The 24206-nt window shown below is 39.5% G+C and overlaps 1 protein-coding gene across 2 annotated transcripts in view; it reads right to left on the bottom strand.

The window, feature by feature from the left end:
* The window catches only part of Fmn1 (formin 1), a 370333-nt gene extending 347923 nt beyond the window's left edge, over window positions 1-22410 (bottom strand). For both annotated transcript variants that reach the window (XM_027926187.2, XM_027926188.2), the window contains exon 1: window positions 20538-22410. In XM_027926187.2, coding sequence (XP_027781988.2) covers window positions 20538-22410 — 1873 coding nt within the window. The remainder of the gene's footprint in view (window positions 1-20537) is intronic.
* Window positions 22411-24206: the final 1796 nt, after the last annotated feature.

The raw sequence follows: 24206 nt of genomic DNA, 5'->3' as shown, positions 1-24206 counted from the left end.
CCTCTAAAAGCTAACATTTGTCCCGTGAAATGCCTGCAATCTGATGAGGAAATGATTTGTTTTTTAAATAATGAAGGATGCTATCTGCAGAGACGACTGTCTTGAAACCCGCATCTGTCTAAGCTACTCCAACCCCAGCAGTTCGGTCCGCAGTTCTGTGCGCAGCCCCTCTTCCCCGCCCCAAGGTGGCAGGGTGCCATCCTGACTTGTACCTGTGAGCTGAGGAAAAGCAAACAAGCTATTTAGGGATGAAATGGTATCTAGTGGATAAAAGTGATGAGAATTCACTTTAGGAAGCAGAATTCTTGGGAATCAATTCCAATTCCTGTGATCTAAAAAGCAGGGGTGGCATTTTAAGTTCCTAAATCATAGACGATAGATTAGACTTTCAAGAAAAGGGTCTATATTAACAATATTACCTTCTCAGCAATAAAAGAATATTTACCTAATGAAGTTTTTTTTTTTAATCAGAGTATAAAAATGCAAGAAGCCAAAACTAAAACCAAAACTATACTACATAAGAGTCCTCCTTCAGAGGGTCTCATTTCTGAGCATGGAGGACGTGACATGATGGTAGAGAGCGCACAGACTCCTGAGGGTTAAATTAATTCCATGTGATTAGCCCCACACAGTCAGGGACACTGTAGTAAATGTCAACCCCTCATTCACTCTGGTTTTTCTATGCTTAGGCAAGGGAGAAAAGAAGAACTGGGCTCTGGCAGTCAATTAATTAATGATGAATAGATTCTTCTAATCTCTTCTCAGTAAATTGGAGGAACAGGAGAGGATGGAACACACATTTGTAAGTGTGGGCAGAAATATTTTAAATTGTATACTAGAGGAAAATTTTGCAGCAATTTAAAAAAACAACTTCTGGTTGTAATAATGTACTCTAAGCAGCACCAGGTCATTGATCAAAAACTTAATTTTAGATAAGAATTTTCATGGACAGGAATAAAATGCTTTAGCAATGCAGTCATATTTGTCAGACCAGTACTTAAATAAACAGCACTGCTGGAAAAAAAATATTTTGTTGTCAGCACATTTTAAATTCTTACACTCACTGTTTTTTTTTTTTTTTTAAATTGGCACTAGTATAATGCATAACCCACTGGGCTAGAAATATTCTTAATAAAGCAGCATTCTCTTAAGAGCTATTGCTTATTCTAGTTTCACTTATTCTGGGAATAAAAATCTTGTTTATAATAATTAGGCAAGGCCTTTAAATCTGTTATAACAATATTCAGCAAGGGACTATCTTTAACTTATGACTTCACAAGGACAAGAGAATTATTTGACAAGGAAGAACTATATACGATCATTGCACATTATCCTGAGCAAAATACATGCAAAAAAACTGTAATATATGGTATAGTCAATTTGGATACAGACTGCTAGATTCTCTTTATGAAAAACCAATTGAAACACCACTGCTTGTGTGTTTATGAGAACAGTCTTGGTTGAGGTCAAGTCTGGCAGGGAATCTAGTTCTTCAGTCATTGTTTAGATGTTGTGATCATCCCCTGCTGATGGTCTCTTGCCAGTCTTCACTGGTCTTTGTTACTCCTTTGTTTCAGAAATATTATGAATATGGGCCACAAATGATCAGTTGCTTCATATGGAATTGATTAAAGTTCCTTTTAAATAACCAAGTCTTTACCATCACAATTTGGAAGAAAGTTCACTCCATCTCATATGCCCTACAAAATGCTCCTTATTCACGCTGGTTAGATGCTGAGGGTGCACACATGAAAAAGACTCGATTCTACAGTAAAGAAATTCACAAGTTACCTACTCCAGCTTCCATGGAAATTTCCTATCTGGTCTTTCTGAAACTAGCAGAAAGCTAGAAATCCTTTTGTTTTGCTATTTCTTTAGGAAGGAAAGCAGAGGGAGTATTATGAAGATCAGAAACATATTCCCCTCTTCACCAGTTCTTTCAATTTTTGACATTTGTCTTGAACATGCAGTCAATAAGTTCTGTGAATCCCAGTGGCTCAGAAGGCTAAGGCAGGAGGATCGTGAGTTTAAAGCCAGCCTCAGCAATTTAGCGAGGTCCTAAGAAACTCGTGAGACCTTGTTTCTAAATAAAATATAAAAAAGGGCTGGGGATGTGGCTCAGTGATTAAGCACCCGTGGTTCAATCCCCAGTACAAAAAAAAAAAAAAAAAATCTGTGAAAACACATATGCTAGGACAGCAACAGAAAAGTACTCAATGCTTCTATGAAATCAGTAGAAGAAGAACAGCGTCAGCACCAAAACCAGAAATATTGCTAGCAGTTATTCCACTGGGCACATCCTAATGGTGTGACTGAAGACAGTGTGACACTGCATGGGATCTCGTTTACTTTGCATAAGAACTCTATAAAGTACATTTTGTTATTCCCATCATAAACAAAACTGAGAGGTTATATAACTTGTATTAGATCATAGCAGTAGAATTCAAATTGATTTTCTTCCATGATGCCTCCTTCAAACCTTATATTTATCGAATCAAGTATAGAGAAACCATACTCAAATATTGATTTGAACACTATATTTGGTATCAGTAAATGATAATTTTATCAATAAATGAAGAATAGAAAATACATATATGAGGGATTACTGAATGAAATTCCTAAGAACCTTTCAGAAAGACAGAATTTTAATTATATATCACTTTTCAGAAAACTAATAAACAATCCATTACATACAAAGAAATCCTTCTTTGATGCTTTAAGCAAAACTTCAGACATAAGTTACATTTGCAATACAAGCAACATCTGGGTTATTAAAATCACAGAATCAGAATATTTAGAATTAAATAATTCTCAAAGGTTGTTTGTCCCTGGAGATTTTCCCTTTTTAAGACAAATTTTACCTATGGAATGATATTTCAATTATTATATAAGATTATTACACTTTGAATCTTTATTGTAACTTAATTGATGAGCAAGTAAATATTGAATTTATTTTGCAAAACTTTGACTCTTGCTCCTTACTGACTAAAGGTCTAAATAATTATATTGCATTGAAATAGAGGTGCTTATTTCATTGAGTTTAGGTACAAATTAAAATTAATTATTAACAATACAAATTAATTATTAACAATACAAGGCAACTGCTTGAAGGGGAAATTTCAAGTTTCCCAAAGTAAATACTTAAGTAGTTCTTGTCACTCAAACTCAGAGTCACCAGGAGTCCACATAAATCTCCCATTACCTTCACCCTGGAGTAGGGACAGTATATGAAGAAAGGGAAAACAATAAAATGAAGTTAGAGAATCATGTCCATGCTGTCACTCAACACTGAGCATGCTTTGGGTGGAATCTTGTTTCCATTATCTGAAAAAGAAGACCCTGGGACAGGGATCCCTCCCTGGTCTACCACTTTATAATCGCGATAAGAGACGACAAAGAGTCACCAACTTAGTCTTGTACTCCCAGGCAAGTTTGTGAAACTGTCTCTGTCTGGCCTTTAAAAAATAAATTAGAAATTGCTTAAATGTCTTAAGGGTGTATGTTTCCCAAGCCAGATTTCCTGAGGGAGATATTTTACTGTTTAAAAATATGTCAACATATTTCATCTAAGCAAAGTATACTTAAATCATATTTTTTTTCAGAATTAAAAATAAGCCTCAATGGTAGTATTAGGCAGCAATACAGCTGAAAGAAAAGCAATGAATTAAAAAAGAGAATCAAAACTTATTTGTCCCTATGCAACTTTCCTCCTATGGGAAAAAGACTCCACGAATCCCCTCTAATTAAATTGAGGGTGGAGATCAATTTAACCATATGCTTCACTGTGGGTAACTGTCAATTTTAAGAACTCTTCAAAAGCAAAATTAATCTTGCAATGTTATAGGGTACACCAAAAAAGAAAACCAAGTAACCATCACTGAGCATTTGATTTTTTTTTTTATCTCTCATTTTTGAAGGGATCTGATCTTAGGGAAAAAATTGCTGGGGCAAAGAACTGGTGCCTTTACCCATCCAATATGTATTTGCTGATGATAAACATTAGAGGCAACCCATAAACACTCTATGATTCCTGCTACCCAGAGACTGGTAATAGTGTCAGTGATTCACAGGCAAATAAATAATTACAATAATGTTGAGTGTTTTAAAATGGAGGAAGCACAAAGCCCTATCTGGGTATGTAAGAGGAGGTGCTTCACTCTAACCAGGGAGGCTGGAGAACTTCATGGAAAAGATGGCGTGGGTATTTGAAGTTCCCTAAGGGAATAGCATGTGCAAGGCACAGAAGCAAGGGAAAAAAAAAAAAAACAAAGATAGTAGAAAATGAACTAATGTCTTCTAATGTGACATATATGAACTAGGAGCCAATTTTGTCATTTCCCTGATTGTTTGTGAGATTAAGAAAATTTTCATACACTCTTTCATAGTTCATACTTTCTCATGAGCAAATTGATGGTCTTTGTTCATTTATTCCTCCTGGGTACTCTGCCTTTTCTTTTTCTTTTGGCAGTACTGGACCTTTTCTTTATTAATTTAAGTAAATTCCTTTATTATTTTGGATTCTAGTTTTTTGTCACTTATAAATGCTGCAACTATCTTCTCAGATTTTCTTACTACTTTAAAAAATATTATTTATCATCATAGAATGATTTTAATTTATTTTTGATTTTATGTTATTTTCATTTAGACAACTCACCAATGATTTTTTTTAATGGTTTGTACTTTTAAGAAACACTTTTCTAATCCTTCTAAATTTTCTTCCAAAAATGGTAAAGTTCTTCTTTTCACATCTTGGTTCTAAATCCACCTGGATTAATTTTGTGCATGTCATGAACTGGATTCATATTTTTGGGTTTTTTTGTGGGTATATAATCAATTGTCTCAGCATCATTCATTGAAGAATTTATCCTCTCCCATCACAAATAACGAAAGCTGTTGCAGGTAATGCACCATGGTGTCAGCTGCTACAGGAAGGATTCCCTGGAAAATGGTCTCTAGGAAGAGAATAGCTGCAGGAGGTTCAATGGGGATCCCTCTTGGGAACAGCCACTGTAGAGCACAGTGAGTGAAGCAGGTTCGGACAGAGAAGATGTAGGTGCAGCAAAGGCCCGAGTTGATCATAAGGAGCTCTGAAGCTGGGATGGCTTCAGAGGCATCCTGCACAAGGCACTGAGGCTGGGCATCTAAACCTTCACATCAGACCAGTCATAGGACGGGGCTGCCCTCCTGGGGGTGGGGGGTATATGTGAACTTGATCAAGAGAGCCTCCTTCTGCAGAGGGCAGTGCCTGAAGTGACTTAGTTGTAAGCCATCAATCAGCAACACTCAGGAGCAGAGGAAATAAGGGCCTTGCTGGAAAGGGTACCTGGGTAGAACACATATATAACTTCTCCAGTTTTTAGGCTCACTACTCTAGTGGACTCTCTTTATTAATGAAATAATTCCCAGATATAATTCCTGGTTTCCTAAATCTATAGGCCCCTTGAAACCATACTGGTGACTACACCAAAACCTTCATCAGCCACTGTAGACACAGTAGCACATCTTCCCCCTATTATGAATATCAATTACTAATGCAGCCTTTTTTTCAACAGTTACATTATGCACTGGCTCAAAACCAATAGGTTGTCAACTAAAGCTGAAACCAAGGTCTTCCATGTCCTTTACTTGTAAGTGGATATTTTAATCTCAGTGCAGGATGTTTCCATTATCCTCTTGATTTTCATCTTGTTCCATTTAGCTTAGGAAGAATTTAACAAGCTATGATTCTGTCATCTAACACCTCTCCCCATTTCAGCTTTTCTCTGAATTTGTTCAAGGATGCCAACAAGATGTTGAAAGGGAAAGATCCAAATGTGACAGAGAGCAGTGAGGAGTGGCATGCCAGTGATACCCTTCTGCTTTGACACAGATCCGTTAATCAACCATCTGAGTATGACTGTTCAGCTGCTGCAGGCCCGTGCATTTTAATACACAATCTGTCTTCTTCCCAGTCACTCAGGACAAGGACCTTTGAGTGAGCCTGGACTTTTTTCTTCCTCAGCTGCAGATCCAATCAAGTCCATCCAGTTTTGAGTCTACAGAGTTTCAGAATCTATCCCTCATTACCACCAACACCAACACAATTACAGACCTTCTTCATTTTCACCCCTGTTTTCAATGTATCACATTCCCCTATTCCCACAGCTCTTTGCCTTGAAATGCAAAAATGTTAAAGTTATTACCCTTTACTGGTTCCCTGTCTCGAAGAGTTGACAATAAATTATGCCCCTGGAGGATGAGAAAATAAGTGTAGCTTCCAAAATGTCTGTAGAGAATGTTCATTTACTCCCGGCCTCTTCCACATAGACCCTACTGGGCTCACTAAGAATTATGGGAGGGTGAGTGCTCTTTTGGAGGCAGCCACTTATAATGATAATTCTTTACACTGTTTATTTTTTTAATGATTCTGAAAGAGTGCTATTTTCTCCTTTTATTAAGCAAGAGAATTGCAGTGGTCACATATTTCTCAATGAAACATAACTAGTCATTGACAGATGTAGGATTTTAACATAGGTTTACTGATATCAAGCCAGGGGCTTCTTCCTTACCCAGCTCAATTGATTGGTTGTGTGAACTGTGGTCTGTTTAGTATACACAGGAAAAAGCTATTTAAAGGCTTGTGAGTTCTCAAAGGGCAGCCCCCATATCTCTAAAAGGAAAACCTTGTTCAACAGATATAATGAAGTGATTTTTTCCCAATATCCCAGAGGTTAAGATCTAGAAGCCTTTGCAGCAAAGAGGCTGGAGGACATGTTATTCCTGACGCAGGCTCTTTGCGAGATTAGTCACATGTTATCATGTGATTTTTCAAGACATTTGCCCTTAAGAGAGTTAGAAAGATGGCCACACACAGTAGTATCGCTCATTAGAATAAAGCCGAAGACGGGTGCTTATAAAATCTTAAATGTTTAGTAGATGAAATCCTGTAACTTAATCAATATTTGCTGATAACATCAAGCTGGTTGTAAGAGCTACATACTAGAAGACCAGTGTGTGCTTAAATATACTTGGGAGAATAGTGTCATTGCAACTAGCATTTAGCAGCAACTAGCACTTAGCAGGCATCCAGTTATATGAAGACACCGGTAGGGAGGCCAGAATGGCACTATTAGGATTAATGATAAAAGAAAATGTGATGGCAGCAATAAATGTCAGACAAAAAAATGTCAAGACCAGCATTATACCTTCCATTGCTTCCAGTATGAAAGCAATGCATAAGAATTGGTTGGCATAAAGCTAATGGAAAAATTATAAAAAGCTTACTTATGTTCACGAGTGTATAGGTCCCTAAATCTGATGTCTACAATAAGTATTAAAATTATTTAAATTTTATTCTGACTTAATTAACTATTTATCAAGGATAACTCATCTTTACAATTTACTTCCAATAAAATATTTGAGCTTAAAATATTTTAAGTTCATTTGACATAGCTATATGTTAGTGTAATGTTTATATGTTAGTCTCCACTAAAGTAGTTAAATACATACTGCTCTGCCTGCACCCCCCTAAATTTCTAATTCAATAGGTCTAGGGGAAAAGAGCCCAATAAACAGCATTTTGACAAGTTTCCAGTCTTCTAGTAATGTTGCTTTCCAGGGACCACACTTTGATAACCACTGTTCTCCACCATGTTCACTCCCGTAAGTTAGAATTACCTATAATCACAATAGGTATGTACAATAAACAAAAAACATTAATTTCATAATTATCAAGCCAGCTTTTATGTGGTACATGCCATAAACTGTGTTAAATAGTGATATTATGTACATAGGAGATACAGAGATGAATGAAGTCTAGTCTGCTTCCATGGATTCAAATCCTAAACAGGTATGTAAATAGGTAGTTATGATACTATTCAATAAGCATCAATAAGCATCATGTATAAAGTTCCATGAAGATACAGAGGAAACAGTCTTCATTCTATGAGGAAAATCAGAGAGCTTTACAATGAAGATAACATTTGGGATTTTTAAAATTTTTTTTATATTGAAGTGATTCTAGACTTATAAGAAAGTTTTAAATATAGTTCCCTCCCTATATCATTCCCCTAGATTCCCAACATTGTGCAAAGATAAAGATTTTGAATAACCAAGGTCAGAATGGGTTTTGAAAGATGCATAGGAATTTATTAGGTTACCCCATGTAGGGAAATAATATATGAATAAAAGCACTTAAAGAGTTTTTGCTAAAAATAATATGTAAATAGTTTTGGAGAATTACATATATATAGTGTATACAATATTTTATTTATTATATATATAGTATTCATATATTTGTTCTGATAAAGGTGATTATGTTGTCAAATTATTCCAATAAAAAGAACAGGGTCTTTTGTTGTCACTGTTCTTGTTCACAGAAAGACTTGTCTTTGAGTACCCATATTATATATATAAAATACTCATTTATTATCACTTCTGTCTATGTGTTAAGAAGCAGTTGTCATCTCTGATTGGTAGTTAGATCTGGGATTTGACACTAAAATGCCCAACTGTAGTACACTTTCACACCCTTATACTCTGACTGGTATGATCCAAAACTAGAGGGCAATCTATTAGGATATAGGTTCTTATATTAGGGAAAGTTGTAGGGACAGGGTTCTCATAGTGGAGGCAGAAAACAAGACCAGAAAGGGAATGGACAGTTCCAGACAATGGAAGCCTTCTGTGGTAGGCAGACTTCTAAGATAAGCCCTAGAGTTTCTCTCCCTTGGTGTACATCCTCAGAATAATCCTCTCTTTGAGTCAGCAAAGGACCTGTAAAAATGATGGCCTATCACTTCTGTTATTAGGTTACATCATCTGGCAAAAGTGAAGGAATCTTGCAGATGTAAGCATGGCCCATGGGGCTTTCACCCTGCTCCACCAGCCCAGGGCCCCAAATTCTCATACCATTGTCCACATCTACCCACACCTTTACTAGCCTTGGCTTCTGCATCCACTCTTGGAAACTTGCCCATAACCCATTATGTACAGATCCTGCTCTTCTAGTTAATAACAGCAGCTTTATAGGCAAATTAATAAAATGACTTAGAATGAATTTTGTGCATAGCTTTTGGGAATCAATCACATGGCCATAACTTAATTTGCATCGTACACAAGTTTTTAGCACAGTGTTTTTACATAGAAGGTAAACTTGAACAGTATGCATGAGACACCCAGTAAGAACCCCTGAATCACAGCCTAGAAGACTTACAGGTGCCTGCCCAGCCTTCTAGTTCACCAATGTGTTGGGTCATAAAGTATACCTCAGTGCAAATGTGCTGGCCTTTGATCATGCATAATACAGCACAGTTAATCTGTGACCAATTGAATTACATGAAACGCTAAGCCGCCCCCAGTTTCTATTCCAAGTTTGATCATTTGGCTGCCCCTCAGTGACTGGCTTTTACATGAAGTGCAGTCCCATTTTAAAATGTAGGAATATTTGTTCTGATAAAGGTAATTGTGTTGTCAAATTATTCCAATAAAAAGACAAAGTCTTTTGTTGTCACTGTTCTTCTTCACAAAAAGACTTGTCTTTGAGTACCCAAATTTTGTTTCGTTTCATTCCCATCTTCTGAGTACATCTGGATTCCAAAACCCATGCAGGGATGAATAGTTTTAAGGTTACTTAAAAACCAAAAAGGCATAATCTACCAAAACAGAATTAGGAACACCATCTAACATTGATAGTAATTATATAAAAATGTCATGAAATCAGTTTCATCCTGTTTTACCCAGGATTAATGGGAAAACTTTGTCCCTCTTATTAATAGATAAGTTCTCTCCCCCTTCATCCATCTACTTATTCACGCATTCACTCATTTATTCAGTAAAACACTGTGTATGTGCCAAGTGTCAGTGACTGAAACTGATTCCAGATATATGTGACATCAGTGTTGTTTTTGAGAACGTGTTAGAAAATTAAAAAAAAAAATCAGTTTCAGTTCTAATATGTTCAATCACCAGCAGAACGTGTTCCAAGTGATCATGGGACACAAAGAACAGGGCAAGAGCAAAACCAATTTGTTCCTCTGGTAGTATATCAGCTGAAGGAACTTCCAACCATTTTGATGGGATTCTTTCACAGTATTAGGGATTAATCCAGGGTCTTGTGCATGCTAAGCAAGCACTCCACCACTGAACTACACCCTTGGTCTTTTCTATTTTTTATCTTAAGACAGGTCCCATTAAATTGCTCAAGCTGGTCTCAAATTTTTAATCCTCTTGGGATTACAAGTGATTGCCACCAAACCCAGTCTAAATACTTTATAAGGACAATTTGTCATTCATAGTCACTGCTAGTCATGGTAAAGGTTGAAGTTTGTTTCTAATTAAATTCAACAATCACAAAATTTTTTTTCAAATCAGTACCTATTGACTGACTCTTTAAGGATTGCACAAGATATGTCCTGAATTAAAAAAAAGACAATGAGAATGTTGTAAACACACACACACACACACACACACACACACACACTTGTGATAAAATATGGATAACTGAGGTCCAAAACCTATTGCCTTGATGAGAAAAAGAATGATATGGAAATCAAGAGGAACAAGTTTACTATTATTGGCAGAAATTGAGAAAATTTTGTAGAGGGAAAATATGATTCAGAAATTATTGGTATGAGAAAAGGAAAGCTCTGTTTTCTTTTACACTTTCATCCTTTAATTTGGGGTTTCCTATTGAAAAGATACTTTTTAAATCAGATACCCTTTGTGATTTAATTCAATCAAAATTTTGAAGCCCCAATTAAATTAAAAATCTACTGAGTGGACCATTATAAACTAGACTCTGTGGTGAGTGCATCAGAGGTATCAGACATGGTCCCTTTTGCTCAAGTTTTTTTTTTTAATACAAATTACTTAGGATATGCAATATTAATCTACAAAATAATAAGACCAATAAACATGCTGTATAAGTGCTTCAATAAACAGAAGCAAAGGTGGCAATTTTAGTAAACAGAAAATTGAAAAATTCACATGAAATAACTGGTTGTGAACTATATTATTTGTAGTACCATTTTATCTCTGAAAAACACTCCCCCCAAAAGTGGGTTATTAAAATCCTTTTTGGCCCTCTGAGGCAATAACCATCAGTGAATATAAATAAGGTATTTTTTCTTGTGCTATCTGAAATACATTCACTAAGATTTTTGCATTCGATTCTCATAGGACCCCTATGAATTTGATATTATTCCTTCCAACAACTGGTTGGAGTAACAGTGAGATGCAAAATTAGTATTTTGCTGACTCCACAAATTTTGGTGATACCCTCCCCCCACACCAATTTCTCCCAAATCCTTCCAGAAATCACTCAATCCCCCCACCCCTCATCACCACTGTCCTTTTTTGCTCTGGCTACTTAAGATGCCTCTTGATGCTGCCAAAATTGGCACCAGGGTTGCCATATTCACAGGTGCCAAATTCACTGGCCAAGGCACAACTACCCACCCCTCCCATTTTTCCTTAAGAAAAGATCAAATCTAATTCACTCTACCAAATCATACCTTGTCAAACTGCTTCCAAAGATGCTGGAATAGGGACTCCGCATCCACAGAGTCCCTATTGTTCATTCTGTTATGCAGATCTTGCCTTCAATGTCTTAAAGAATTTTTAGCAACACTAGTCTTGAAAATTTGGCACTGCTTTAGCTTTTGTTTCTGTTTTTGTTTTGCAGTTTTCTCTCCCTAAGATCCAGGTGTGGGTCCACGGAGCTGGGTCAGTGGATGATCAGGGGGATGTGTGTCATGCTATTTTCAGAGTTGTCCCTCACTGCTTAAGCCAGTATCCTCCTATGTACCTCAAATCCTTGTCTTCCTTAGGATGAGCTCTGTCCTGTGATGATCCTCCAGGCACTAAGCAGGAGATTCTGTTCAGACCCAGCCAGCTAATTATCCAGACATGCCCAGACAATTCTGAATCCTGGAGAGACTAGCTGCAGCTCAAGCTGCACATATTATTCACTCTCCACAATTCTTCTGGGCTAACCTGGAAATCACCAACTTTCTCATCAGTCATAGGATGATTTAGGGCTATTTCTCCAAACACAAAATTTAAACTCAAAAACTTTAAACTAGGTTTTAAAAAAACAAAACAATATCATTAATGTTTTAGGAAAAACGTGAAACCTGGATCGCCCAAAAACATGTGAAACTTGCCTTCCTGTGAATAAAATTATGTTACACAAATTACAAAAGTCTGAATCACAATGTGTGAAGCCCTCATTCCCTTGCTAGCAAGAAGGCCAGTTGTTTCTCAGGCTTCTCCTCCCCAGGGATCTCCAGGGGTCTCATGGGTTCTTGGGTCTGAGGCCTGCTGCCCTTGTTGCCCCTCTGTTCTGTTGCTCAGGCACTCTGCTGTCCTTGGGTTGCTAACAACCTCCTTCAGACTGCTGAGTCTGGGCCTGTCCTTCTGGCCCACAGGAAAGGTTCTGTTTGTCTTCAACAGTTTTTTCAAACTGCAAGCCATTGGACTGCTAATGACAAAATCATTTCTTCCCTTCATGCCAACATCCCCTCTCCTGAGCACACAGGGGCACTCCTAGGACAATTACGGAATATTTGTGCACAGACATCTTGACCCAGACTTTTTTTCTTGGTACTTGATCTCAGGCATTGATATTTCACCCTCTTGCCCAACATCCTTCAAATCTTTCTGTATCCTATCTAGGCCTGAATTCCAATTTTCACCCAGTTTCAAATACTTTCCTGTAAGGCTCTGGGAGCCATAGAAAGCATCAGGTTCAATGTACTGGAAAAATCCATAACCATGAAAAATACCCTCCTAGCACCTTTGGGAGAGTAAAAAAAGAAACATGCTATGACAGAAGGTTGAGCCACTGGGTCACATAGAGGAACTCTAGGCAAATGGTAAGGTCTCATATCACAGCCCATGTGCATTAACTATGATTTGATTTCCACTTAAGAATTATCTAACAGAAGTTATTATACACATAAGTGATGAAAAACTAGATGAAATAAGATAGGTGGAAAAAGTTATTTCCTGATAACAGTTATCAACAGGAAGAGGATAGACTCAGAGTGATATTGACTGTTTTCAAAAAGCACTCTCTCCCAGAGCCCATAATTAACACAACAAAAAACACACTTTCAATACTCGCTACTTTGTTTTATCAATTTTATAAAATGCTTGTAATCTGATTACGCTTGCAAAGGCTTGTAATTTTTTAATGTCCCAATCGATGATATCATAAGGTAGAATGGTTGAGTTATATAAATAAACATATCCAAAAACTTCCTGCAAAATTTAATATCTATTCTTTTAAATGTGATTTTCTCTTTTAGATTTTTCATTGACTCTTCCTTTTAATCATGGTGTTAACTCTGCCACTTCTGTACCCTCTTTGGAATCACTTTAGATGGCTACACATAGCCTAAGACCACAAACTGTCGCCCTACTTTTAAATCTTGTGCTCTGGATCTAAGAATAGAAAAGAGACAAATAAAAATTTGGTAGAAGGTGTCACTCTCAAAGCACAATTTAACCTTAATGGGGAAGAAAAAGTCACAGGTGTAAAGCTGGTTTAGGATTTTTAAACATTAGATCTTGGCCACAGTCCTGGCCTTTGAAACATATTTGCCTTTAAAAAACAAAGCTTGAATGAGAGAAATAATTTATTTTATAGGAAATAAATTATTTTATAGGAAAACCGACTTCAAATTCAAATTGTTCATTGGTAGAAAATGTATTTCCTGTTTCATATGCTAATTAGCTATTCTTAATTTGAGATTTCTGGGGAAGATATTTTTAAATCTTCTTTGTATTTTCCACACAAACCAAGCAGTCACAATGTGATATTATTGATATGTATAAAAGCTTTGTTTTTTTAAAAACTGAATTTTTTTCCCTGAATCTATAGACTGAAAGCTATATCACCTGGCATTCTAATTCATTCACTTCCTCTATGTATGAACTTTTGACAATTAATGAAAGAGTCAACCTGACTAAATTTAGAGGTAGAAGGTGATATGAAAAAGATGTAAAGATTACAGTAATCACCTAGTATCAAGATAGTCATTGCTTCAGAACAAAACTTACATCACATAAACACACATTCTTCTTTACTCGGTGTAGTTCATCTAAAGTATCTTTCTTTATTTCAGTATCCACTCACTAGTAGTTGGGGGAAAACTGTAGCCACTATTTCCACTTCCCCATCACTTTCTCATCTTCAGCCTCTTGCAGATGATTCTCTGGAAATAGCCCCCATAATGGGAATTAGAGGCCAGTTCTATCTTGGTCTTCATGGCTCACTCAATTCATTTGCATCATCCAGTCTCTCATCTGCCATCAAGATCCACTCTCAACTCTTCCCACCTGCTCTTGGCCCTGGAAGATTGACCTTGAAAACCACATCCAGCAGCTAGGCTCCCTTACACTTATGTAAAGTCCTTGCTTAGCATCTGGATGGCCATCTCAAGTGACAGCCACCATTTTAAGAAAAATTTTGTTTTCCCACCCAAGGGCGTTTCTGAGAAGGGTTCACCACTCCCTCATACCAACCCAAACCTTCACCTCTCATATTCTCCACCCCCCACCAAGGGAGTATCACCACTCCTTCATAGTGAGGATGGTCTTAGGCCTGAGCCTAAGCAACTCCATTTTAAAAACTCCAGTTTGAAACCTGAAGTCTCACTAGGCATGCCTAATGCAGCCCTCCAGTATGGCCCTCAGACACAAACAAGTCACTTCCCCCCACCCTGATAAACTCAGAGTGAAGCCTCTGGCAGATTGTCCTGCCTGATAAGAGGGAAAGGCAAAAAGATCAGGGTGGGGACCACCAGACCAGATGTTTTAGCCCAAGGGTAAATGATGTCACTGAGAATCAGGTGGTAGCTGATAAGGATTGAAAGGGGGGGGTCAAAGCCCCAAAATTTAGTATAAATAATAGAGCAAATGAACAGATATTCAGCCAGCCAACACTGATGCACACAAGCCTGAGAGCCTGATAAGGACCTGGACTGACAGTCCACTCTTCTCATCTGTCTGAAGCTCTGGGTTGTTCTCACTGCTTTCAAACTCTACAGCCACATCTTGACCCTGTGAGAGCTGCAACTTCTCCCTAGGACCGCCTGCCTCTTCAGCCGGCCATCAACTCCACCTCAGGAGAAGCCTACCTTGGTTCCAGAGCTAATCACCATAGTCTGAGTGAGTGTGCATCTGCTGCACTTAGAGCCTAAGGCTTGAGACTTTTAATCCGACTCTTGAACTTAGCACACAGAAGGAATGTCTGTCATTAGCCTGTCATGATTAAGTATGTTTGCAGTGCTTAAAATTAATTAATCTAGAATTATTTGCTGTGAATTAATCTAGGATTGTCTACTGCAGTGCCTTGCATTTAGGATTGTCGTTTTCTTGATTAAGAACCTATAGAGTGAAATTGTATTGAGTGATTTGAGTGAATAAAGCATTGAAAAGGACAGAAGTGCATGGACATTTTTTTATTTCTCCCCCTCAACTGTATAAATTGCACCTCTTGCCCATGGCAACCCCACCCTTAACCTCCCACATGAGAACCTGCCCGGCTCTAATCCCTGAGCCTGTTCCATGAAAGTCCCGAACACCAAGCCTGTTTTGCCTCTCTCCATCTATGCAGAGATGTGCCTTTGTCAGCTCTGACAAATAAACTCTCTGCCTGGTCTCTGTCTTTCATTTCTCCTCTCCTAGTTCCTCACTTTCCTTTCAACTTAGTCTTGTGGTAGGTTCTGTTAGAGGAGACAAGAGCAGAAGTTCAGAGGAGAGCAAGGCCACTATATTTATCCCACAGCTTCCTCTCTGCTGGGTGGCTCTACCACAAACCACTGCTGCTGCCAGATGGTCCTCTCCTAACCCCGCTCCCTGGGTTCCAGTAACCATATCTTCCCTTGCTCCTTCAGGCCTGGGTGTGTCTGTAGAATCCAGGAACCATTCTGAATTGCCACCTTTTGTTGGCTTCTGGATTTTTCTCTATCCTCATCTAACCCTGATACCAATCAGCTTTCTTTGGGGTATTGCTTTAAAGCTCTCTAGCCACCTACATTTCCCCTTGTGACAAGGCTGTATTCTCAATGCTGAAGTGGTTAAAATCACTCTTCAAATATTGTAAAAGTGACATATTCATCACATCCAGAGAAACAATGTAAAAACATGCAAGGTAAAAAAGCCCACATTCTCCCCCAGTGCTTGTGCCCCTTCCCATTCACCTTATTCCCCACTTCCACCTGCCTGACTGTCTGATAAGGTGCTCTACCTGGTCAGTCTTTTTCCACACCCATATCCATGATATTCAAATGCATACTAAACATCTGTGTTCATTGTGGGAAGAATTGATACTTGTTTCACTAAAATTTAAAAATGCTAAAAAATATTTTGCAACTCAATAGACATAAATCTAGATCAATACTCCTTATGATGTAATAATGTCATCATATTACAAACCATAAATGAACTATAACTTACTTAACCATTTCTCTACTGGTGAACATTCATTTTTTCCTGCTGTTTTTGACAATACAAACAATGCTACAATAAACTCCCTAACCCATGTATTTTGTTGTTGTTGTTGTAGTAGTTGGACACAATACCTTCATTTTATTTTTATGTGGTGCTGAGGACCAAAATCAGTGCCTTGCACATGCTAAGTGAGTGCTCTACCGCTGAGCCACAACCCCACCCCCACCATATATTCTTACTAGTATAGCAACTCAGCTAAACTCACCGTGTCATTGTAACATGTAGTTTCAGTTATAACCCCTTTACATATCCTATCAATTTAATTCTTAAATTCATTTTATAGACTGAATATGATATATCAATTTTGAGTCTTATTTTCCCTCTTAATAATTACCATTTACCACCTACTATTTGAATTCATTTAAGTGGCTGCATATACTCATTAACATTGTGAAGTTTCTTTATATTTGATCAGAATTGCAGCAAGCCTCAACGTTTACATGGGAAGAATTCCCAAAGAAGTATTTATATCTTCTTCCCATGTGTGTCCAGAGAGAAATCAAAGCTTTGACAGAAGCATTAGATACAATAAAATATTACATTCATGTCTCGCAACCCTTAATTAGTTGGCATCAATTGGCATCTTTTGATGAGCATGAGAATTAGTCAAATGATCCTCAATATCAAGAAGAACTATGCCTGGGGCATGTGCTTGCCTCACCACCTCAGTGACTTCAATCAAAGGAAAAAGATCACAAGACAGCTGAAGAGCACAGGGCATCTCCCAAGTACAGTGAGCCAACTTTCATGTGATTTTCGTGGCATTAAAAGGTTGTTTTTTTTGGGGGGATTGAACTGAGGGGACTTAACCACTAAGCCACATCCCCAGTCCTATTTTGTATTTTATTTAGAGACAGGGTATCACTGAGTTGCTAAGTGCCTCGCCATTGCTGAGGCTGGCTTTGAACTCACGATTCTCCTGTCTCAGCCTCCTGAACTGCTGAGATTACAGGCATGTGCCACCACACCAGGCATTAAAAGATTTTATTTCAGATCAAAGATAAATAAAAGCAGCAAACCAAAAAAGAAATCCCAGCACCAACCCCCAAGGACACTGCTAGGCAGGGCAGGTCATCACTATTAAAATCCCTCAAGGTTTGAGGAAACTTCACATTTCACAAAAGCTTTGGAACATTTTACCTTTGTCTCCATCACCAAATCAAAATACTATAAAACCAATTCCAAGTATGGAAGAAGTGGTGTAGCCATGAGAAGATGAATCTGATCACCATTTATAGTTATTCTCAGTTATCACCATATTCTCACATTACTACCAGATAAGAAATTCTGTGTGTAGCTCATAGAATGAAGAGTTAGAAAAATTACAAAACCAATAAATAGAAGGTAGCTTCTTTGGGACACATTTATGCTATTTCCTGCACAGGAAGCAATGACGTTGCCTTTACTGCTTGGTCTTGGGAGAAGTACATTGCCCTCTTGGGTAGGGACTACTCCTTGCCTGTAACACTAGAGTCTTCCAACTGGAAACAGATCTGATTACTTTTGCCAGACTTAATCTCTTACTTGAGCAGTTAATGAGAGCTTTTGATAATCTCACTGGCATCACTTGTATAAAATACCTAGATGTTATTTCCACAGGAAATAAATGTCCACAGACCATAAACTCAATCCGGTTAATAGCTAACATGGGAGAAAGGCAGGAGTTGGCTCCAGACAAAGGGCCCTTGCATGGTGATCCGTAAATGAGTTACACTCCCTTCTGGGCTGCAGGCTACTGTCTGAGGCCTCCCCTGGGACTGAGCAGGAGGAGAAATGGAGTGAAAGACAAAGGCAGCTAGAAGCAGGAGATTCTCCCTGCCTGAACCCACCAGCTGTAGGAAGTGACAGCAGGGTCTAGAATAGAAGAGGGCTCCTAGACACAAGAAAGGGAAGGTAAAAAAGAGTAAAGGGGACAAGAATGCATGCTAAAGATCAAAGATACTATCTCAAGCTTTCCCTCCTCCATGCCTTTCAAAGATGGGTCAATAAGAGAAAGCATCTGTCTGGGTGTCCCAGGGGAAGATATTCACATAAAAAGAAGCTATTTTCACTGGGGGAAAAAAAAAAAAAAAAACAAAGTAGAGGGCTGGGGATATAGTTGGTAGAGTGCTTGCCTCATATGTAAAAGGCCCTGGGTTCAATCCCCAGCACCACAAAAATAAGTAAGTAAATAAATAAGTAAAGGTGTGTTTCATTCTTATTCTTCTTTCCCTTTTCAAATTCTCTTTTCTTAAGGTTAGGAGCACAGGAAGTCTCCCTGGCAAGGAAACCCCACGATCCTTATGACTGATAAAATTGCTACTGAAGATCCCAAAGGAAGGCTGGGGCCAAAGCAAAGGGGCCTGCCATGAATAACTGCAGGGAGAGGCCTCAGGAGAAGCCTCAGGAAGGTGTGACTATCCACTCAACTTGTCCCTCAGGGGGTTCACCACTGGTCACCAACAGAACCTGAATGTCCTCTGTGTGCCTCCATATGATGGACTTCAACCCATATACAATGGAGCTTATATAGTACTTCTATATTAAAAAGGGTAATGAAATAATAATCCTAAATCAAAGGGGAATAAAAAGGTTTACTGAACATCAATGTATTTAATGCAGTTTCTGGATGAGAAGCACACACGATCCTAGAATTCAATGTGATTTCTAAAAAAGACCTTTTGAGGTTATGGCAGCTGTTCTACACCATGACTCCAGGAGTCTCCCATTCACCTCTACAGTGTGCTTCCCTGCCAAGTATTTCCAAGTCTTCAACATTCACGGGAAGAAATAATTTTGTCACTTAGATTCTATGATATATGATATAAAATTTACAGTTCTATACAGACTGGTTGTATTATGAAATTAGCACGTATTACCAAACTAAGGTCAATATATTATAAAAATAGGAGAAAAAGTATTTATCACATTTTTAAAGAACCCCCCCCATCAGTGATTTGGAGATTTATAATATGTAACCAGTTCAAACTAAATAGAAAGCTTTTGAAACTCCTCTTTCCTAGATAGATATTGTATCTAAAAAATTGCAGGAGAATTTTCTCTAACCTTTAAAAGATCATATATCATATTACAAGCTATTCCTTAAACAAAGACATTCACCATATGCTGTTAGAGGATGCTGGAAAAGAACATATTACCCACACAATGGCACAGAGAACCTGAGCATCAGCCACGTTAGCTTAGAAAATGTAATGAGTAGAGGAGTGGCACCTCTTACTAAACTCTCCAAATTGCTTTCATGTAACATTTTAAATCACATTAAGCACATAAGTCAGAAGAGCTCTTTAGTACCCTTTGCATGAGAAATAATATCACCCTAGTCATAGCAGTAACCCATAAATAAAACATAACTTTAGAATAAGCAGTTACTTTGTGCTTGTTTATGGAATTAAGCAAAAAACAACAAGAACAACAAAAATTGGAACCAAGTTTCTTCAAGTTAGACTGAATTCTTCCCTTCTGGTAAAAATGATTTTTGTCATACATGATGGCACTTATAACAGTGATTAAATACAAGCAAGCAAAAAGCAACCCCCTAACTACAGACAGATGAGCAACAACACAGCCTGCTTTTATGCTTCTTCTTAGTAAATCCCTAGAACAACTGTAGCAGATTGAGTGTCAGAATTAGGTCAAGGGGCCAATTACTCAAAGTTAGCATCTAGGGCAGGGACAAGTTACTCCTTCTTTCTGCCTGTTCCTGTTTCCTGGAGCCCCTGTGTTAAGTAACCATGGAGGCAACTTTAGAGTGTGCCATAAATAAATAAATAAGCAAACAAACAAACAAATAAATAATAAGCACAAAGCATGTATACAGCACTGCTTCTGGAAACAACTACACCTTTTAGTCACTAAGTCAATACCACCTTCACCCTCTCCACACAACCCTGTACAAACTCCCAGTTCTCTTGCTACCAGACAAAGTAACAGGCCCAGGAATTCTGGTCTGTTGTTAATTGGTCAATCTCTGAATGACACAAGTAGACTGATAGTTCCTGAGTTGCTCAAAGATTGGTCTAGATATCTTAAACAGGACTGACCTGGAGGCGACTGATGCTGGGCCTGAGCTGTGGTCTTGCCTGGCCCCCAGCTTTTTTCCAGAGGTTCCCCAGGCACCAAGGGAGATGGGCCTGTTCTGAAGGAGGTTGGGCTGGCTCCTTTGGTCTCCGTGACCTTAGCAAAGGAGGGTGACTCCAAGGTATCGGCAGAGGGGGACACAGAGAAGACACAGCTCTTTCTATCAGGAGAGTCATTAAGAGCAGCTTCCCTCTCTCCAGGCAGTGGAGGAAGCCGGAGGATCCTGTGGTGCTGCTGGGGGCTGGTGCGCCTTGGAGGTAAAGGCGAAGGAACAGGTGATGTCCGTTTGCATGCGCTGGACTGAGGGGATGAATTATTAAATACCATACCAAGAGCGGCTGGTGCTGGGGGGGATGGCCTCCTGTCAACGTCTCTGGGTTGGGAGGAGTCAGGACGTACAGCACGCTGTGGATCCAGAAGCAAGGATCTGCGGCCCCTCTGAGATAGCCCAGCCCTCCTTTTGCTTCTGGTTTCTGGGAGGGTGGAGGTGGTCCTTGTGTTGAGGGGGAAGCCCAATCTTTTCCCCTCAGTGGCCTCATCTAACTTCTCACTCTCTATCACCTTCAGGAGGACCTTGTTCACAGCCCCCTCAGCACTGGCTAGGGAACTAGAAATGGACGCTGTTTCTCTGGCCAATGACTGGGATGACCTGTCCCCTTGCTGCACTTCACCCCACCACCTGGAACCAGGAGCCCCAGCCTCAGGTCCTGGGAGCTTGAGCAAGTCTGCTTTGGATATGAACTCAGCCTGGGCCTCTGGGCAAATGCCAATGCTTTCCTCGGCCTCAGGATCCTTTTTAACTACTCTTTGCACCTGGGAGGACAGATCCTGGACTTTGGCCACTACTTTGGAAACAGGTTTCGTCCTACGAGTTCGCCCAGCTGATTTCCCCATTCTTCCCACCTCTGCCTCTGGACGTTTCTCAGCGTCCAGATTTTCAGGCAGACCTGTTTGCTGACGCTCCAGCCCACCAGGACTGCTCAGTGGGCCTCCAGTGCCACCATTCCCTGCCTCTGTGGAGCTGCTGTCAGGGGGCAGTGCTCTTCTTCCAAGCCCAGCGGCCTCTGAGGCTGTCCCAGAGGTCTCGATGCCAGGGTCTGAGTCCGGTGTCCTGGGGATATCTGCAGGGCAGCGCTCTCTCCTCTGCAGGGAGGATGTAAGTGCCCTATTTGGGACCAAGTTTCCTCTTTCCTCTAGGAGCTGAAGATTAGGCCTGGCTGGAGAAAGAGGAAAGGAGTTGCTGGAACAGATCTGGTCTTTCCCCATCCAGGGGGCTGGTTCCCGGCCTCCACGCCCTTTCCTTCTTGTTCTCTTCTGTGGGAGTTCCTCAAGGCTCTCTCTCCACCCACCAAACCTCAGGGGCTGTTTGTTCCCATGGGTGCTTCTCTTACTGAGAGGGCCCACAGGCTGCTCCCCCGACCCGTCTCCGGCACTTGGGAAACAGTCGTCCTCCTGGGCCAGGCTCACCGACAGCTCCAGCAGTTTCCCCTCCTGGTTCCCCAAGGAAATGCTCAGGATGTGGTCTGAGCTCAGCAGATTGGCCAGCAGTCTCTCCCTCTCTGCTGTCAGTTTGTACAGCTCAGTTAGGATGTCTTTCGTAGGAGTCTGCTTGAAAAATATGTCGCCGGGATGTTCATTGGGCTGCTGGCTGAGGCTGATGATGTCTGGCCCCTCCCTGACTTGGTAGCAGTTTTGAAAACCTTTATTGGCTCTGTCTAGAGTTACAGTGCCCTTGTATGAAAAACCTCTGATGTCCCCTCTTGGAAGATAGAAGCTGATGTAGCACAGTTCAGTAATGGGCTTGCGCAATTGGAGTGTGCAGCAAGTACCTTCCATTATGCCTACCTAATTATTCATGCCTTGGAGATGCTGGTCTGTGGTCAGGCTTCCCAGGCTCCAGTGGTGAGGCATGTGATGGTGTCTACGCAGAGAAGGCAGCTGACAGTCATCTCCAGCAATGAGACCGCCTGTTAGAGGAACAGGGGAAGAAAGCAGCTTGTCTAACAGAGTGCACAAATCACACGCCAGCATAAATCTAAGCACAACCACCGCTTACCCTTCCTCTCAGGCTGACCTCAACCAATTCAAGGCATCTGCCAACAGCCTGACAACAGCCTCTGCCTGCTCCCTACCTTGGCCAGTGGAGCTTTTTCACAACTGAGAGATGGCAAAGTGCTCCAATTTTAGCCCCAAGTCAAAAGTCCCCCTGCCCCATGTGGGGACTCACTGTGTAGCAGATCTCTCAACTTCTCCAGGCTGCATTTTATGCTCTTCTATAGAATAGAGCTATCAAACCTCCCAGAAACTCTGAGGAAAGAGGCCTTTGAGATGCTTAGAAAACAACTGTTTTAATGACTCGTGCTTGGAATATTGTGCAAAGAAGCCTTTGTAACCCTCCAAGAAGCATCTTTTAACTTAAAGCACAATAAGAGGGAAAGATTTTACACCAAAATTTTGAAGTTAGAGGTGAAAATTTAAATTTAAAAGATTAAAATTTAAAGAAATCACTCAGGAGGTTTGATCAAATTTTCTTGGTCTTTTTATTGTTGTTGTGTTTTGTTTTTCCTACTTCTTGCCTATTTGAGGCCAAGTAGAATGGCAGAGAAAAATACCTCTGGCCCTGATATGTTTTGTTTTTGTTGTTGTTGTTGTGTTTTTTTTGTTGTTATTTTTTGTTTATTTCTTTTGGTACTGGGAATTGAAACCAGTGCGCTTCACTACTCAGCTATATCCCCAGCCCTTTTAATTTTTTTTTTTATCTTAAGACAGGGTCTCATTAAGTTGCTGAGGCTACCCTTTAACTTGCAATCCTCCTGCCTCAGCCTTCCAAGTTGTTTGGATTATAGGTGTGCACCAGTGTGCCCAGCCTACATTAATTTTTAATCATTTCATCAGATGTCACTTAAGTAGTGCAGGTGGCTTGAACATTTTCATAAATGCTTCCATAACCAGCATTCCAACACCTGGACATGGGACTTAGAGTTTTATATTGCTATGCTTCATTTCTTAAATAAGATGCTCAATAATCAAAACTTCCTCACTTAAAAGAAATCCCCCTAGGAATGACAACAGAATAACTATATATTAATTATTCATAGCTTTAAAAAAGGTTAAAGGGACATGAAGAGAAGATATCCAGAAGAGATGGGAAGCCAGCTTTTGTTACAATTGTATATGAGATGATTCTTATTCAACTAGTCATATTCTTAAAACCATCCTAAAATGCTCACTGTAGGAGAGTCCTAAAGATGCACACATGCATAGATACCTAATAACTCTCCATATATATCCAAGAACTCACTTGAGAGGTGTTCTTTTATTATGTGATTTACAGCCATCAGTTATTAAAGCAGAGCTGTCAATATCTACTATGCCTGATGTAAAGCATGAAGTATGAAGAGTTCAGTTTGTGAATTCTCAGAAAAATTGAAGGAAAGCAAAAGAAATACTATTCGATTCTGAACTGTGGAAAAACAGGATGGCTTCCTCTGTTCTCAAGGACAATCCTCCTCTATCTTTTCTTACCTCCTCATATTCTCTGGATTAGAAGTGTGTGATGTGGGAGAAAAGTGAAATGAAAACTTTTTCAGAATCTGCACTAAGTAGCAGCACAAAGTTTGTGCCATCATTTC

The sequence above is a fragment of the Marmota flaviventris genome, chromosome 2 (genome assembly GCF_047511675.1).
Source record: "Marmota flaviventris isolate mMarFla1 chromosome 2, mMarFla1.hap1, whole genome shotgun sequence".
Taxonomy (NCBI): Eukaryota; Metazoa; Chordata; class Mammalia; order Rodentia; family Sciuridae; genus Marmota; species Marmota flaviventris.
This window is presented reverse-complemented; position numbering and strand designations above follow the sequence as displayed.